Raw genomic sequence first — 14370 nt, 5'->3', positions numbered from 1 at the left:
TGTCTGTCTGTCTGTCTGTCTGTCTGTCTGTCTGTCTGTCTGTCTGTCTGTCTGTCTGTCTGTCCCCCCCCTTCAATTAAATTAAATTCAATTTCAATTGAAGGGCTTTATTGGCATGGTAAACATTTGTTTACATTGCCAAAGCAAGTGAAACTGATAATAAACAAAAGTGAAATAAACAATAAAAAATAAACAGTAAACATTACACTACAAAAGTTCCAAAGGAATAAAGACATTTGAAAAGTCACTTTATGTCTATATACAGTGTTGGAACGATGTACAAGTAGTTAAAGTACAAATGGGGAAAATAAATAAACATAAATATGGGTTGTATTTACAATGGTGTTTGTTCTTCACTGATTGTTCTTTTCTTGTGGCAGCAGGTCACAAATCCTGCTGCTGTGATGGCATGCTGTGGTATTTCACCTAATAGATATAGGATTTTATCTCTCTTTCTTGCTCTTTGTCTCTCTGTGTGTGTGTGTCACTCTCTCTCTCTCCCTCTCTCTGTCTCTCTCTGTCTCTCTCTCTCTCCCTCTCTGTCTCTGTCTCTCTCTCTCTCTCTCTCTCTCTGTGTCTCTCTCTGTCTCTCTCTCTCTCTCTCTCTCCCTCTCTGTCTCTCTCTCTGTCTCTCTCTGTCTCTCTCTCTCTCCCTCTCTGTCTCTCTCTCTCCCTCTCTGTCTCTCTCTCTCTCCCTCTCTGTCTCTCTCTCTGTCTCTCTCTGTCTCTCTCTCTCTCCCTCTCTGTCTCTATCTCTCTCCCTCTCTGTCTCTCTCTCTCTCTCTCTGTCTCTCTCTCTCCCTTTCTCTGTCTCTCTCTGTCTCTCTCTCTCTCCCTCTCTGTCTCTCTCTCTCTCTCTCTCTGTCTCTCTCTCTCTCTCTCTCTGTCTCTCTCTCTGTCTCTCTCTGTCTCTCTCTCTCTCTCTTGCTCTGTATCTATGTACTGTTGCCTCATCGTTCAGACCCTGGGCATGAAGAAAAACTGAGGGGAAAACAAAAAAATGTTATCACCCTTTTGAAATGTTAAGTAGTTTTTTTCTGTATACAAAACAACTTATCTCTGTGTGTGTTGTATGTGTGTGTGCGTGTGCCCGTACTTGTATGCGGCGCGCGAGTGTGTGTGTGTGTGTGTGTGTGTGTGTGCGTGCGTGCGTGCGTGCGTATACAGTATGTGGACGGATGGGGACTGAGAGGTACTTGGTGACAACAATAATTTTATTAACTTAATTAGCCTTGAAGATCAAACAGCCAGGAGCGCATTATAAATCCAGATTTTTATTTCCCTTCAGAAACAATTAAGACTATCTGATGTCTGTACAACCATGCCATCTGGCTCGCTGTGGGGGGGTCTGCGATGTAGCAGTGCACATATCACTTATTACAAATGATCTTTGTTTTCAGGAACAAAGATCTGTGATCACCGGTTCAGAACAGTGATGGATTATCTTTGTTGTAAAAATCTTTAACAAGAGCAAGGTATTGTGTTTGAAGAAAAATGTACACAGAAGAATCTCATTCCAGAGCTAACATATGGTTGTTGGAGTAAATGTACCACGGCAGGACCGGTGTCATGCATGTGAGCTTTGTGAGGAGTTATTTCCCTTCTTTCTAAGTAAGGAGACGTAAATTACTTTTCCCCCAAGACCAGCTATTAAAGCTGCTAGCTGGACTTCCAATGTGAGGTAGCAGACGCTCTCTCGGTCTAAACCAATTTTGATATTATATTGCCACCTAGTGGTGCAGCATGACAATGCAGTATTCTAACTAAGTGCAGCACATCCGGTTGATTTTAGGTGAACTGGAGGATAACTGAAGGTTTTGGGAGGAGCTAGTCAATTTAAATTAGAACTTAAACAAACATTAGACCAATACTCTTGCGATGAACAATACAGTAGGACAACAGATGGTTTATTTTAAGATGTAGGCATGACATGATAGTCAGATACCTCAGTGAGCTCAGATACCTCAGTGGGCTCAGACACCTCAATGGGCTCAGACACCTCAGTGGGCTCAGACACCTCAATGGGCTCAGACACCTCAATGGGCTCAGACACCTCAATGGGCTCAGACACCTCAGTGGGCTCAGACACCTCAATGGGCTCAGACACCTCAATGGGCTCAGACACCTCAATGGGCTCAGACACCTCAATGGGCTCAGACACCTCAGTGGGCTCAGACACCTCAATGGGCTCAGACACCTCAGTGGACTCAGACACCTCAATGGGGCCCTCTGACTTGCAGTTAGTTTCCTTAGCATATGACAATAAATATGGACCATACTGCACATTGATCAATCACTACAGATGAACAGAGAAAGTATAGAAATTGGACACTAATAAAAATGCATAGACTAAATATGCCTAAAATACATTGAGAATCTTCTAAGAAAAATAGTTTTCTTGAATAATCTTCATCCTCAAACCACTGTAATATTGTTTCCCCTCTAGTTTGGGATGGGGGCATAGTGATCACACTTAGGACCAGTCAGGTGTTTGTCACAAGTTAATGTGCAGGAGAATGAGAAAGTACCATGGTTCAGTCCACAGTGATGATAATGGTTCCCATGCTGTCTGTTTATAATGTACCCACCCAGGTGGTCATCGTCATTTAGATCCTTCTCCCATACCTGGAGCATTAGATGGTGATGGGTATTTACATTGCCAAAGTGGATCATAGGTAGTACACCAGTGGGTCTGTATTGATTTCCACGCCACAGTTTGACGTAACCCTCTGGTTCGGCCCACCCATTACCCCTTATACTGAACCCACGGTCCACAAAGACAGTCAGTCTGCCTCTCCCTACCAACAGAGGGCAGCAATCAGGAGACAGGTTGGGAGAACTCACCCCACAAGGTGTCTGTTCTGTCTTGTTTTTCTCAATGCCATTATCTATCACATTCTGACTAATAGCTGTTAGTAGATTATCTCTCACCTTAGTGTCATGAACCAAGTCATGCAGAGGGAGAACAGTGAAGGATAGGATGTCTGGGGTCCTTTGTAGACTATTCAGCCATTTTTTAAAGCCTTCAGAGTCTGGTTTGGTCATGGAAACCTCACCCATCCAGCCATCCCCACCCGTCACTTCAGTGCTGTGGCTCAGGAAACCCTTGTCATAACCTGTAATACTGTCTTCATTATTAAAGACCTTTGAACACTGCCCACTCAACACATTTAACAACCCCATGCCATCAGACAACCCCATACAAAGACATGTCTGCACCTGGGACACAGAGACCTGGTTCAGGGTGGCCAAGCAGGTGCGGATTCCAGTCACCCTCTTCATCCTCCCCCCAAGGTCCACCAGGTGAATGTAGTGGGTTCCATAAGTGTCAATGAACTGCTGGTACGGCTCAATGCGGTTGGACGTGTACTCCTTTGGGAGAGAAACTATGTCCCGCTGGTGTGTCTACTGGAATCTAGGAAATGGAAAAGAGCAAGGGTACTGTGAGGGTGGGTGGTGTTGACAGGGTACTATGAGGGTGGGTGTGGTTGACATGGTACTTTGAGGGTGGATGGTGTTGACAGAGTACTATGAGGGTGGGTGGTGTTGACAGGGTACTATGAGGGTGGGTGGTGTTGACAGGGTACTATGAGGGTGGGTGGTGTTGACAGGGTACTATGAGGGTGGGTGGTGTTGACAGGGTGCTATGAGGGTGGGTGTGGTTGACATGGTACTTTGAGGGTGGATGGTGTTGACAGAGTACTGTGAGGGTGGGTGGTGTTGACAGGGTACTGTGAATGTGGGTGGTGTTGACAGGGTACTATGAGGGCGGGTGGTGTTGACAGGGTACTGTGAGGGTGGATGGTGTTGACAGGGTACTGTGAGGGAGGGTGGTGTTGACAGGGTACTGTGAGGGTGGGTGGTGTTGACAGGGTACTGTGAGGGTGGGTGGTGTTGACAGGGTACTGTGAATGTGGGTGGTGTTGACAGGGTACTGTGAAGGTGGGTGGTGTTGACAGGGACTGTGAGGGTGGGTGGTGTTGACAGGTTACTGTGAGGGTGGGTGTTGTTGACAGGTTAATGTGAGGGTGGGTGGTGTTGACATGGTACTGTGAGGGTGGGTGGTGATGACAGGGTTCTGTGAAGGTGGGTGTTGTTGACAGGGTACTGTGAATGTGGGTGGTGTTGACAGGGTTCTGTGAAGGTGGGTGGTGTTGACAGGGTTCTGTGAAGGTGGGTGGTGTTGACAGGGTTCTGTGAAGGTGGGTGGTGTTGACAGGGATGGTTGTTTTTGTTAGCTATGAAGAAATGTGAAAATTCTCTATGAATTATTATTGCACTGGTAGGCCTCGTCAGGTACTGTCAATTTACATTCAGTTTTTTAATAATCTTGTCATACAGTTTATGTGCATGAGTTACACTGATCACAAACTGATCCTTCAGACATGACCTGACCTGTAGTGAGAGCAGGCAAACTGGTGGAAGGTGAAGGAGGACTTGTCTGCCTTGAAGTACGAGGATGCAGCACTTTGCTGCCTGCCAGCTGCAACCCTATGTCCTTCAGGTTGAGCCCCACCTTCCAGTCATTCCGTATTATAGAGGTGGAGCTCTGTTCAAGAGAACGGACAGATGTAAATGAGGAGCAGTGAATGTCCTTCCTACAGTTGTTTTGGGATTGCCAGTCCACCATGTAGAGAGGGAGTTTCTGCAGTTGACTTCTCATAAATGGTTTATTACATACAGTGCATGAGTTAGTAGTTGGGCTCCCGACTGGCGCAGCGGTCGAAGGCACTGCATCTCAGTGCTAGAGGCATCACTACAGACCCTGGTTTGATTCCAGGCCGTATCACAACCGGCCGTGATTGGGAGTCCCATAGGGCGGCGCACAATTGGCCTAGCGTCGTCCGGGTTAGAGTTTGCTAGGCCGTCATTGTAAATAAGAATTTGTTCTTAACTGACTTGCCAAGTTAAATGAAGGTTAATAAGTAGTTATAAACATCAAGCACATAGGCCCCTTTGCGCTGCAGTGTCACCACATCATAGCCCTCCCTAGCTAGTTTGTAGCCAGGCACAAAGAGAAGAGAATTACTTTATTTTGGGGTCCCTGGGTGACAGGTGAACACTCCATCCAGGTGAGAGAGAGCCAAGAGACCCAGGAACACCAGGTGAGACAGGGGAGAGAGGAGGATTGATGCTGTTATTGTTGTCACTTATGATTGGTCAATCTAGAAGAGAGGATTTAATAACTAAGGTGATGGATTCTGTGTGGGAATGTCGAAATGGTACAAACAACTTTGTTGGAAAAGTACCAGAACTGCAGAATTATAACAAATGTGAATATGTACAGTCTAGAAAATGACAGTTCATTTCGTAGTCAATACACTAACATTAGTTCAAAATGTATTTCATTTTGAAAAACATGTTGTTTGGATCCTGGATGCTGATGGGACGAGCGGCATTCCAAACCGTGCTGTATTGGCTGTCACAGACACACCTATGACTTGCAACAGCTCCATCTGAAACGCATCACTTCGCCTCGATAAGAATACCATGTTCATGTTGCTATCCGAATCATCTCTTGTCATCTCAACTCACACATTATTTTCCCTTGCTTCCAGCCTAGCATTTAGTTTGGTACAGCAGGGTTAATATAAGCCCAGCATTTAGTTTGGTACAGCGGGGTTAATATAAGCCTAGCATTTAGTTTGGTACAACTCGGTTAATATAAGCCTGGCATTTAGTTAATATAAGCCTAGCATTTAGTTTGGTACATCGGGGTTAATATAAGCCTAGCATTTAGTTAATATAAGCCTAGCATTTAGTTTGGTACAGCGGGGTTAATATAAGCCTAGCATTTAGTTTGGTACAGCAGGGTTAATATAAGCCTAGCATTTAGTTTGGTACAGCGGGGTTAATATAACCCTAGCATTTAGTTTGGTACAGCAGGGTTAATATAAGCCTAGCATTTAGTTAGGTACAGCGGGGTTAATATAAGCCTAGCATTTAGTTTGGTACAGCAGGGTTAATATAAGCCTAGCATTTAGTTTGGTACAGCGGGGTTAATATAAGCCTAGCATTAAGTTTGGTACAGCGGGGTTAATATAAGCCTAGCATTTAGTTTGGTACAGCGAGGTTAATATAAGCCTAGCATTTAGTTTGGTACAGCGGGGTTAATATAAGCCTGGCATTTAGTTTGGTACAGCGGGGTTAATATAAGCCTGGCATTTAGTTTGGTACAGCGGGGTTAATATAAGCCTGGCATTTAGTTTGGTACAGCGGGGTTAATATAAGCCTAGCATTTAGTTTGGTACAGTGGGGTTAATATAAGCCTAGCATTTAGTTTGGTACAGCAGGGTTAATATAAGCCTAGCATTTAGTTTGGTACAGGAGGGTTATTAATATAAGCCTAGCATTTAGTTTGGTACAGCGGGGTTAATATAAGCCTAGCATTTAGTTTGGTACAGCGGGGTTAATATAAGCCTAGCTGTCTGCTTGTCTGACGTTGATCTCTGTAGTACCATACACATAGCTAACCGTGCCCAAACGAGACGAGACAAATGTGAGCCAGTCGAAATCACGCATCAACATTGTAATCAAGTAAATGCCAAAATATAAAATGCTCAAGCAAACGAAAATGCATGTCATCCATAGCGTTGGTGACTGTAACTATGATACTGGCAACAATTGAATTACGATTTTTTTTCAACGGGTGTTGAGCGTTCGTAAATTAATCAGTTATTCTGCGCTCTGGCACACTCTGAATGTCAAGGCAAACAACATGGTTGTCTGTTTCTCCTTTCATTTTGTTGGCCACGCTCCAAAATGCTGGACAAAACGTCCAGGCAGGGCCTCCAAGTCCGCAGCCAGCCGGCCAGCCACAGACACCTATCCTACTATGTGCTCCACACTTGTTTCTATACTCTGTCTCTCTCTACTCATAGATGAAACCCCTCCCCAATGCAACGCAGTCAAAAACATAATGTACAAACACACAAGCCATATAGTTTAGAAACAGACAGCGACAAGGCTACTTTTTCCTGTAGATTTAAATATCAATACATTTCCCACAGTGTTGTCTGCTCGTGTAGAGCCTGTTTTTCCATCAATAACTAGGGTACACTCAATTGATCACTAATTTTGAAGCGGGCCAATTTAAAGTACATAACAGGGTTTCAGAAGTGCTTCAACCAGTGGCGGTTCTAGACCATTTCAACTGGGGGGGCCAAGCTGGGGCCAGTTGTACTGTTAGAGGGGCCAGTTACATTAGACGTTATTGTTGTCATATCGTTTTCTTCACTGCATTGCAGGCATTAGCAGGCAAAAGACCATGTTCATATTCATCATCGTTGCCACTGTCTAATACGGATGTAAAAAAAAGAACACAAATTAGTTTTGGAAAAATTATTTCATACTACACATTTAGGGGGACCAAAAGGGGGTCCATAATGGTTGTCACAGGGGCACTGCCACTCCTGCTCCCCCCCCTTCAACCTCATCAAATGTAAGGGTGTGCTCGTAAATTCCATCTGGAGTGCCAGAGTGTGATCAGAGTGCATTCTGGCTGTTCGTAAATTCATCCGTTATTCTGTCCTCTGGCACCTTCAGACGAGAGTGCTCTGAAATCGGAGTAGATAGCCAGAGAACATGTACGAACGCACCCATAATGAATGGTGTCCAGACGAGACGAGACAACTTTTTTTGAGCCAGTCGAAATCACGCTTCAAACATCGTTATCATGGACATATCCAAGTAAATACCAATAGAAAAAAGTGTACTGTAATTCCAGGTTCAATGTTTGACGTGACTGAGTTAGCTGAAGTTGGCTAGCTAGCTAGCAAGTGACAATAACGTTATTCAGGTCTTTTGCATAGCAACTATGCAAAATGAATTAAAGACTGGGTCGTGTCTGTAGCAACATGACCAAAATAACCAACAACCTGATTTTTGTCCGGACTATATTTTCTGGTGGAAGAAGTCAATTGCATTGTTTGACTTATCACAATAGCGTTTTAATGAAAACATGTAATTTATTGTTATTTTATTTGAATATGTTGCTAAAAGTTTCATTTAAGCATGATAATGCCCTATAAACTGATGTTTGAGGGATATATTTGCACGGGTGTTGCAAAACGTGCCAATATATCCTGAAAACATCAGTTTATCGGGCGTTATCATTTATATACAACTTTTAGATGAAGTTGTAAAGACTGCAAACTAGATGCACTTCGTTTCGTTGTACCTTTTTTTCAACTGACATGTCTTTGTATATATCCATAAAAATGATGCCAGCTGATTAATGATTTCGACTGGCTGATAAACGTTGCCTGTCTGTCTGTCTCGTACCGACACCTACACATACATTACTATGGGACAGCTGGAGATAGAATTTGAATATTGAAACAATATTGCAAATGTCAGAGAGACAGGCAGCAAGGTTTATACAAATCACTGCGGTTGAAAACTAACTGTTAGTCTAAAAGAATTGTGAGATAATGTCTAGATACTTTTTAATAGTGGAGAACAAGTTTGTAATTTGCCTGGCTGGGCTGATGAGACAGTGGATTGCGCAGTCAGATGGAACAGAGTAAATAGGCATTTTAAGGTCATAGATTTTCAAAAAGTCTTCATAAAATTATCTATTTTTCCGCTCTCTTATATAATACGAATATGAAAGTACTAAACACATTAGGCTAAAGGTCCATCAGAAAACATTGTGTAACTTGATATTCTCATTGATAATAATGTCTTCCTCATGGTTTTTGAAATATATGATACATAGCCTAAATATTAGAAATTATTTAGCTCTACTCTTATCTCATCATTACAACCCCAAAAACATTAGTTGCAGGGATATATTAGATATTGTTTGTTTACATTTTCAACAAGAACGAGAACCAAAATTGACTAAGATGCTTAATACTTTACTATTATCACAGACGCCTAATCAGAATAAAAACTGCTGCATCATGAGTCCAAAGGGTACATCATCTCATATCTAGTTATAAAGCCAAATCATAAACACAGATTAAAATGAGAAAACATGTCTACTAATGTGAAGGCTATATAAAACTGTTGTCAATATAAAAATGCCACTCCGTAGTACATTTTAGGCATTTAGCATAGCTCTTATCCACAGCGACTTACAGGAGCAATTAGGGTTAAGTGCTTTAATGAATTATTTATTTTTCTACTTGGGCAACAGGGTTGACATGTTACGCTCGACCCGCTCAGTTGACTGTTAGATGTTAAATGTTTATTTTGAAAATATTATTTTAAAAGGAATAGTTTTCCAATTTTAAAATTAGATTTCAGTTACAGAGCTGACCTTAAACCTGAGGGACACATTTAAATGAATCACATCAAGTAAATAATAGTTTTCTGATACGACTTTGTTAAAGCAAATAACTAGGGTTTTACAATGATAGTGAAAATATTCCTATTAGTAAGACAAACATGATTCCTGTAGGCTATCAGTCAAATTGTGTTTAGGATTTGTGCAATGCATATCACTACTACACTATATGCCTAGCCTGTCCTGGCTCAGGTGTTTTAAAACATGCAGAAGAAACAGGAACAGCGGTGTTTCTTCTGGCCTCACAGGGCGAGCACTAGGACCCATTCTTTATCCTACCAATCTTTATACTGGATGGGCTAGTGTTTAAATGTCCACCTTATTAGAAACAATGAAAACATTTAAATACAAATCCCATCAGATTTCCCAAAGAGTCTTGAAGAATATCACTTATAAATGCCCAAATAGGCTTAGTATAACTATTGTAACCCACCAGAACCCAAAATATAAGCTTGTTTTATTTGTAAACAAACATCAATTATAGCTTCAAAACATAGTTAAAACTAAAATGTTGATCCCATGGATGGTCAGTCCTTGCATCATAGTTCTGTCTATGAATTTGAGAGTGGTTACACTTCTCCACTCCCATCCCGCAGCTGTTAACAAAAACAAGTGGCGGTGTCTGAATTGTTATTTTTCAAATCACAGATTGCCCCTTTGCTTTGGCAGAAAATAGAGGTGTATTTGTTATGGTAATACAGAGAAGAAAAAAAAGTTAGATATAAATGTCAAATATATGTGAAATATTATTCCTTCAAATAAAATGTCTTTACTTTGTGCTAAATACAACATTTCATTAAAATACATTTCTCACAGACAGGAAGCACAGCTTGCTCGGATAGGAACCAAGTTGGTAGTTGTTTCCCCAGTTGGGGTCGGTGCTGTCATTGAATGGGCATATCAAAATGGCGGATCAAGAAGTCTCGGTGAGGGAGTTCGTTGCTGTTACAGATGTTGATGAGGAGAGGGCCCGTTTTTTCTTGGAGTCTGCCGGCTGGGATTTGCAGGTACGTACAAGTTGTACTAAATGTGATATTTGATTTTTAACTCACAACGATATACGAATGACAGTAGTTAGCTAGCTGCCAGACTACCACATACTAGCCGGTACTAGATAACTAACGTAGCTAGTTTGTAGCGGTTTGTGCAAGTCACTCTTTCTCACAACAAAAGCTTGAATGACCATTGTTGTCTTATTCCCTAGGACCTATATCTACCAATCAGTTTCCAATGTTTTACTACCACTGTCTAATAGTCTGTTTCATTTAAGGAATGGCTCACTCACTGCGTTCTAGCTATCTGGCTAGCTAGCTTGCTCTAAGACTGGCAGAAAGAATCGTTCAGCATTTTTTTTTTTTTATGATTCTTTTTTATTTAACTAGGCAAGTCATTTAATAACAAATTCTTATTTTCAATGATGCCCTAGGAACAGTGGGTTAACTGCCTTGTTCAGGGGCAGAATGACAGATGTTTCCCTTGTCAGCTCTGGGATTCGATCTGCAACCTTTCGGTTACTGGCCCAACGCTCTAACCACTAGGATACCTGTCGCTCCAGTTAGCCTACTTCATAATCATAACTAGCTAACATTCATCTTCATCAAGTGACTGAGATGATAGCTAATTTATCACATTTTCGCATCCTATCTAATTGCTAGTTTAATAACATCCTTTTTAGTTGGCTAACTTTTTTTTATTTGGCAAGTTCACCATTAAGCTCTAGCAAAGTAGTTAGTGATGAGGTTTAGACTGACTAGACACTGATATCTTGATGTTTTGGTCTGTTTCCTTAGCTTGCCCTGGCCAGTTTCTTTGAAGATGGTCCTGAGGATGACATCGTGACACTTCCTCAGCCAGAGAGTGGTGGATCCTCTGTGCCTCGTCCTACAGGGCCCAGGTACATAACTAACTGACCCGTAAATCTGTTGTTAGTCTTGGTATAATTTAGGATAGGCAATATCTAAGTCATTTCAGTGTTTCTCTTGTCAAACTTAAAAAAAAAAAAAATATATATATATATATCCTATGAAGCATTTCATGTTACATGATTGATGTTGATGGTTATTTTTGTGTGTGTTTCTGTTGTATAAAGGAGTGAAAATAGGGTGACCTCCTTCAGAGATATGATGCATGAGGAAGTAGATGACAGTGATGAGGAGGAAGGGCAAAGGTAGGTCTGACTATACTTCTGTGACTTTGGGGTATTTTCAATGAATTTCACATTGCATGTAGTCTATGTGCATTTTGGACAGAGTGTAGTGACACTCCTAGGTCCCAGATCTGTTTGTGTTTTTGCCTACTCCATTGTCAAGCCAAACAGCATGACAATTCCATGAGGAGTTGGCAAGAGAGCAGAAACACAGAAACCTACTGGTACCCAGGCTAGTGAGCCTCCAGAATGTTTCTGTATTCAGTTCTCTGTAGGCTGGTATTGCTTTCTGCTGCATCAACAGATTCTTCTGGGTGGGGTTGGGTCCCTGTGTTATTGTTTTCATCGTCCACATAATCGCAGCACTGGTGTTGTAACCAGAAGCTTGGACAGGATCCAAAATCCAGGTTGTGTTGTTTCCCCTCTTCAATGGCCACATCCTCCCTCGGCTTCCCTCCAGGTTCTTTGCTGGGGGCTCTGAACGCAGTGGGCAGCAGATAGTGGGACCCCCCAAAAAGAAGAGCTCTAATGAGGTGGTGGAGGACCTCTTCAAGGGGGCTAAGGAGCATGGGGCTGTGCCCGTGGAGAAGGCTGGGAGGGGCCCAGGAGAGCCTAGTCGAGCCAGGGTATGAAAAGCTTCTCAGTAATACGTTCTGCACCAGGATCATTCCTCTTTAATTTACTGATCATATGTATGTGTTATTAGCCCTGTGTTTTGGGATTGATAGAGCCAATGGTGAATGATGTTAGTTGTCATGTTTTTCAAACTCTTTCTCTCCTCTTTCCCTCCCTCTAGCCCTTTATTGGTGGTGGCTACCGGCTAGGTGCAGCGCCTGAGGAGGAGCCTGTTTACGTGGCTGGGGAGAGAAGAGCAGCTAACAGCCAGCAGGATGTGAGTGTTTGACAGTGAATTTATTTAGATTTTTTTTTGTATTGCTAGTATACATTAGATCTCAAAAGAATACATTTACTTCAGTTTACTTCTTTACTTACTTATGTATTTTCTTTACTACGTGCTGAAGGTGCATGTAGTCCTGAAGCTGTGGAAGACAGGTTTCAGCCTGGATGACGGTGAACTCAGAAACTACAGCGACCCTGGCAACGCCATCTTCCTGGAGTCCATCCGCAGGGGGTGAGTACACTGTTTGTACCGCGTCCTTGTCAGACTATTTATATGAATGACAGCTCATGTCACATATCACCATTTTTCTAAATCCATAAGTTCTAAATGGGTTTATGTCACTGGACAGCTGGAGGCTACATGTCTCTCTCTGAAGTCTGTTTTCTTATTGCTGGGGCATTGTCATAATAGAAGTCATTTGTCCTTTCAGGGAGATTCCTTTGGAGTTGAGGCAGCGTTCCCGGGGGGGTCAGGTCAACTTGGATATGGAGGACCATCGGGACGAGGACTTCTCCAAACCCAAGGTTGCCTTCAAGGCATTCGGTGGGGAAGGACAGAAACTGGGCAGGTGGGTGAGTTCTATTTTAATAGAATTCAACACAGAGGAAAGGAATGAAATTGTCCCCACTTTTCAACACAATGCTTTAATAATAAGGTGTCTGTTACACCTTATTACCACAAGGGGGTAGTAAGGGGAATTTTGGCACAAAGTGATATTATATTTGATGGACTTTTGAAGTTAAAATCTAAATGTAACCCAGCAATTTTTCAAAACCTGATATTATCTTCTGGGAAAATGTGGACTTATAATATTTTCTTCAAGTCTATTGAAAATACAGTATAATCACAATAAACATCTCTTTCTCACCTCACCCGTCCATTCAGTGCAACCCCTGAGCTAGTGTCTACTCCGTGTATGGGAGATCAGGACCAGGTAGCCAGTGAGGCCCAGGCCATCACCTCTGTAAACCTGGACGACTCCAAGCCTGTGACCAACATCCAGATCAGACTGGCCGACGGGGGGAGGCTGGTGCAGAAGTTTAACCACACTCACAGGTCAGTGATGAAGCCATGAAGCTACATCACCCCCTCTATGAAGGGCATGTCCAACACCATATTACCTACTTTCTCCTCATCATTTCTCGTCCCATCCTCAGGGTGTCAGACGTGCGTCAGTTTGTGGTGGGAGCTCGCCCTTTGATGGCGGCGACAGAGTTTGTGCTCATGACAACCTTCCCCAACAAGGAGCTGACTGACGAGAGCCAGTCGCTGCAGGATGCCAACCTGCTCAACGCAGTCATTGTGCAGCGGCTAAAGTGATGGAGCCCCCTGGTGGCCTTGCTGGTTCACAGCTCTTTTACCCCCCATGAGGGATGAGACACCATGGACTTATGGACTTCTTTTTTTTTTTTTTCTATAGTGATGATACATTTTCCCTCTTCAGCTGTTTGCGAGGGGAAGTGGGGAGCGGATAAGGCTTTGATGAAAGACAGATCTGGTGGTTAAACCTGTTTAGAAAGTAGTAGTTGAACATGCACAGTAACAATAAAGCTTTCTTAACAGTCTCAGAGATTGCTTTAGATGTTTATAATACTGTCATTTGTTTCGTTCATCTTCCACTCATCTCTCCTTTGGCTCAACTCTTGCCTGCTTTTTCCACACAAGTTCCCATCAACTCAACTGAAAATGTACCCCTGCATCCCCAACGTACACCAGTAGTCTTCTGCTCCCATCAATTCACAACAAACCATCAACAACAAAAGACAGAATGGTTTATTAAGACTTTTTCTTTCTTTTACCAATATAAACTGACTGTATAACACATTAAGGACACCTTCCTAATATTGAGTTGCAACCCCCCCCCCCCTTTGCCCTCAGGACAGCCTCAAATCATAGAGGAATGGACTTTTAAAATTCTTATTTACAATGACGGCCTACCCCAGCCAAACCCTAACCTGGACGACGCTGGGCCAATTGTGCGCTGCCCTATGGGACTCCCAATCACGGCCGGTTGTGATACAGCCTACGATC

General features: G+C 42.7%; 2 protein-coding genes across 3 annotated transcripts; one reads left to right on the top strand and one right to left on the bottom strand.

Moving 5' to 3' along the window:
* Positions 1–1912: 1912 nt before the first annotated feature.
* Positions 1913–5498, bottom strand: LOC106566446 (perforin-1-like). The gene is made up of 5 exons (XM_045692723.1): positions 5407–5498; positions 4938–5028; positions 4469–4549; positions 2656–3372; positions 1913–2248 (listed from the first exon to the last, which is right to left on the bottom strand). The coding sequence occupies exons 1-5, from the start codon at positions 5496–5498 to the stop codon at positions 1913–1915; spliced, it is 1317 nt and encodes a 438-aa protein (XP_045548679.1).
* Positions 5499–10126: 4628 nt separating this feature from the next.
* On the top strand, positions 10127–13904 carry LOC106566439 (NSFL1 cofactor p47). Of its 2 annotated transcripts, none has more exons than XM_014134477.2 (9): positions 10127–10299; positions 11083–11186; positions 11382–11459; positions 11899–12064; positions 12235–12330; positions 12461–12570; positions 12770–12907; positions 13225–13395; positions 13497–13904. In XM_014134477.2, the coding sequence occupies exons 1-9, from the start codon at positions 10198–10200 to the stop codon at positions 13657–13659; spliced, it is 1128 nt and encodes a 375-aa protein (XP_013989952.1). In that variant the 5' UTR covers positions 10127–10197; the 3' UTR covers positions 13660–13904. The 2 variants fall into 2 exon arrangements, with proteins under 2 accessions (XP_013989952.1, XP_013989951.1); XM_014134476.2 differs by having other exon boundaries at positions 12458–12570.
* The last annotated feature ends 466 nt before the right edge of the window (positions 13905–14370 follow it).

Source organism: Salmo salar, chromosome ssa13 (assembly GCF_905237065.1).
Source record: "Salmo salar chromosome ssa13, Ssal_v3.1, whole genome shotgun sequence".
Classification (NCBI taxonomy): domain Eukaryota; kingdom Metazoa; phylum Chordata; class Actinopteri; order Salmoniformes; family Salmonidae; genus Salmo; species Salmo salar.
The sequence above is the reverse complement of the archived record's forward strand: the minus strand, read 5'-3'. Positions and strand labels throughout refer to the sequence as shown.

Coding starts and splice junctions, on each gene's coding strand:
- LOC106566446 (XM_045692723.1), bottom strand. CDS start 5,498: ATGAACATGGTATTCTTATCGAGGCGAAGTGATGCGTTTCAGATGGAG. Junction 5,029..5,406: donor GTGACAGCCAATACAGCACG/GTTTGGAATGCC, acceptor CCCAAAATAAAG/TAATTCTCTTCTCTTTGTGC. Junction 4,550..4,937: donor AAGGGGCCTATGTGCTTGAT/GTTTATAACTAC, acceptor TCTCTTGAACAG/AGCTCCACCTCTATAATACG.
- LOC106566439 (XM_014134476.2), top strand. CDS start 10,198: ATGGCGGATCAAGAAGTCTCGGTGAGGGAGTTCGTTGCTGTTACAGAT. Junction 11,187..11,381: donor CCTCGTCCTACAGGGCCCAG/GTACATAACTAA, acceptor TGTTGTATAAAG/GAGTGAAAATAGGGTGACCT. Junction 12,571..12,769: donor CTGGAGTCCATCCGCAGGGG/GTGAGTACACTG, acceptor TTGTCCTTTCAG/GGAGATTCCTTTGGAGTTGA.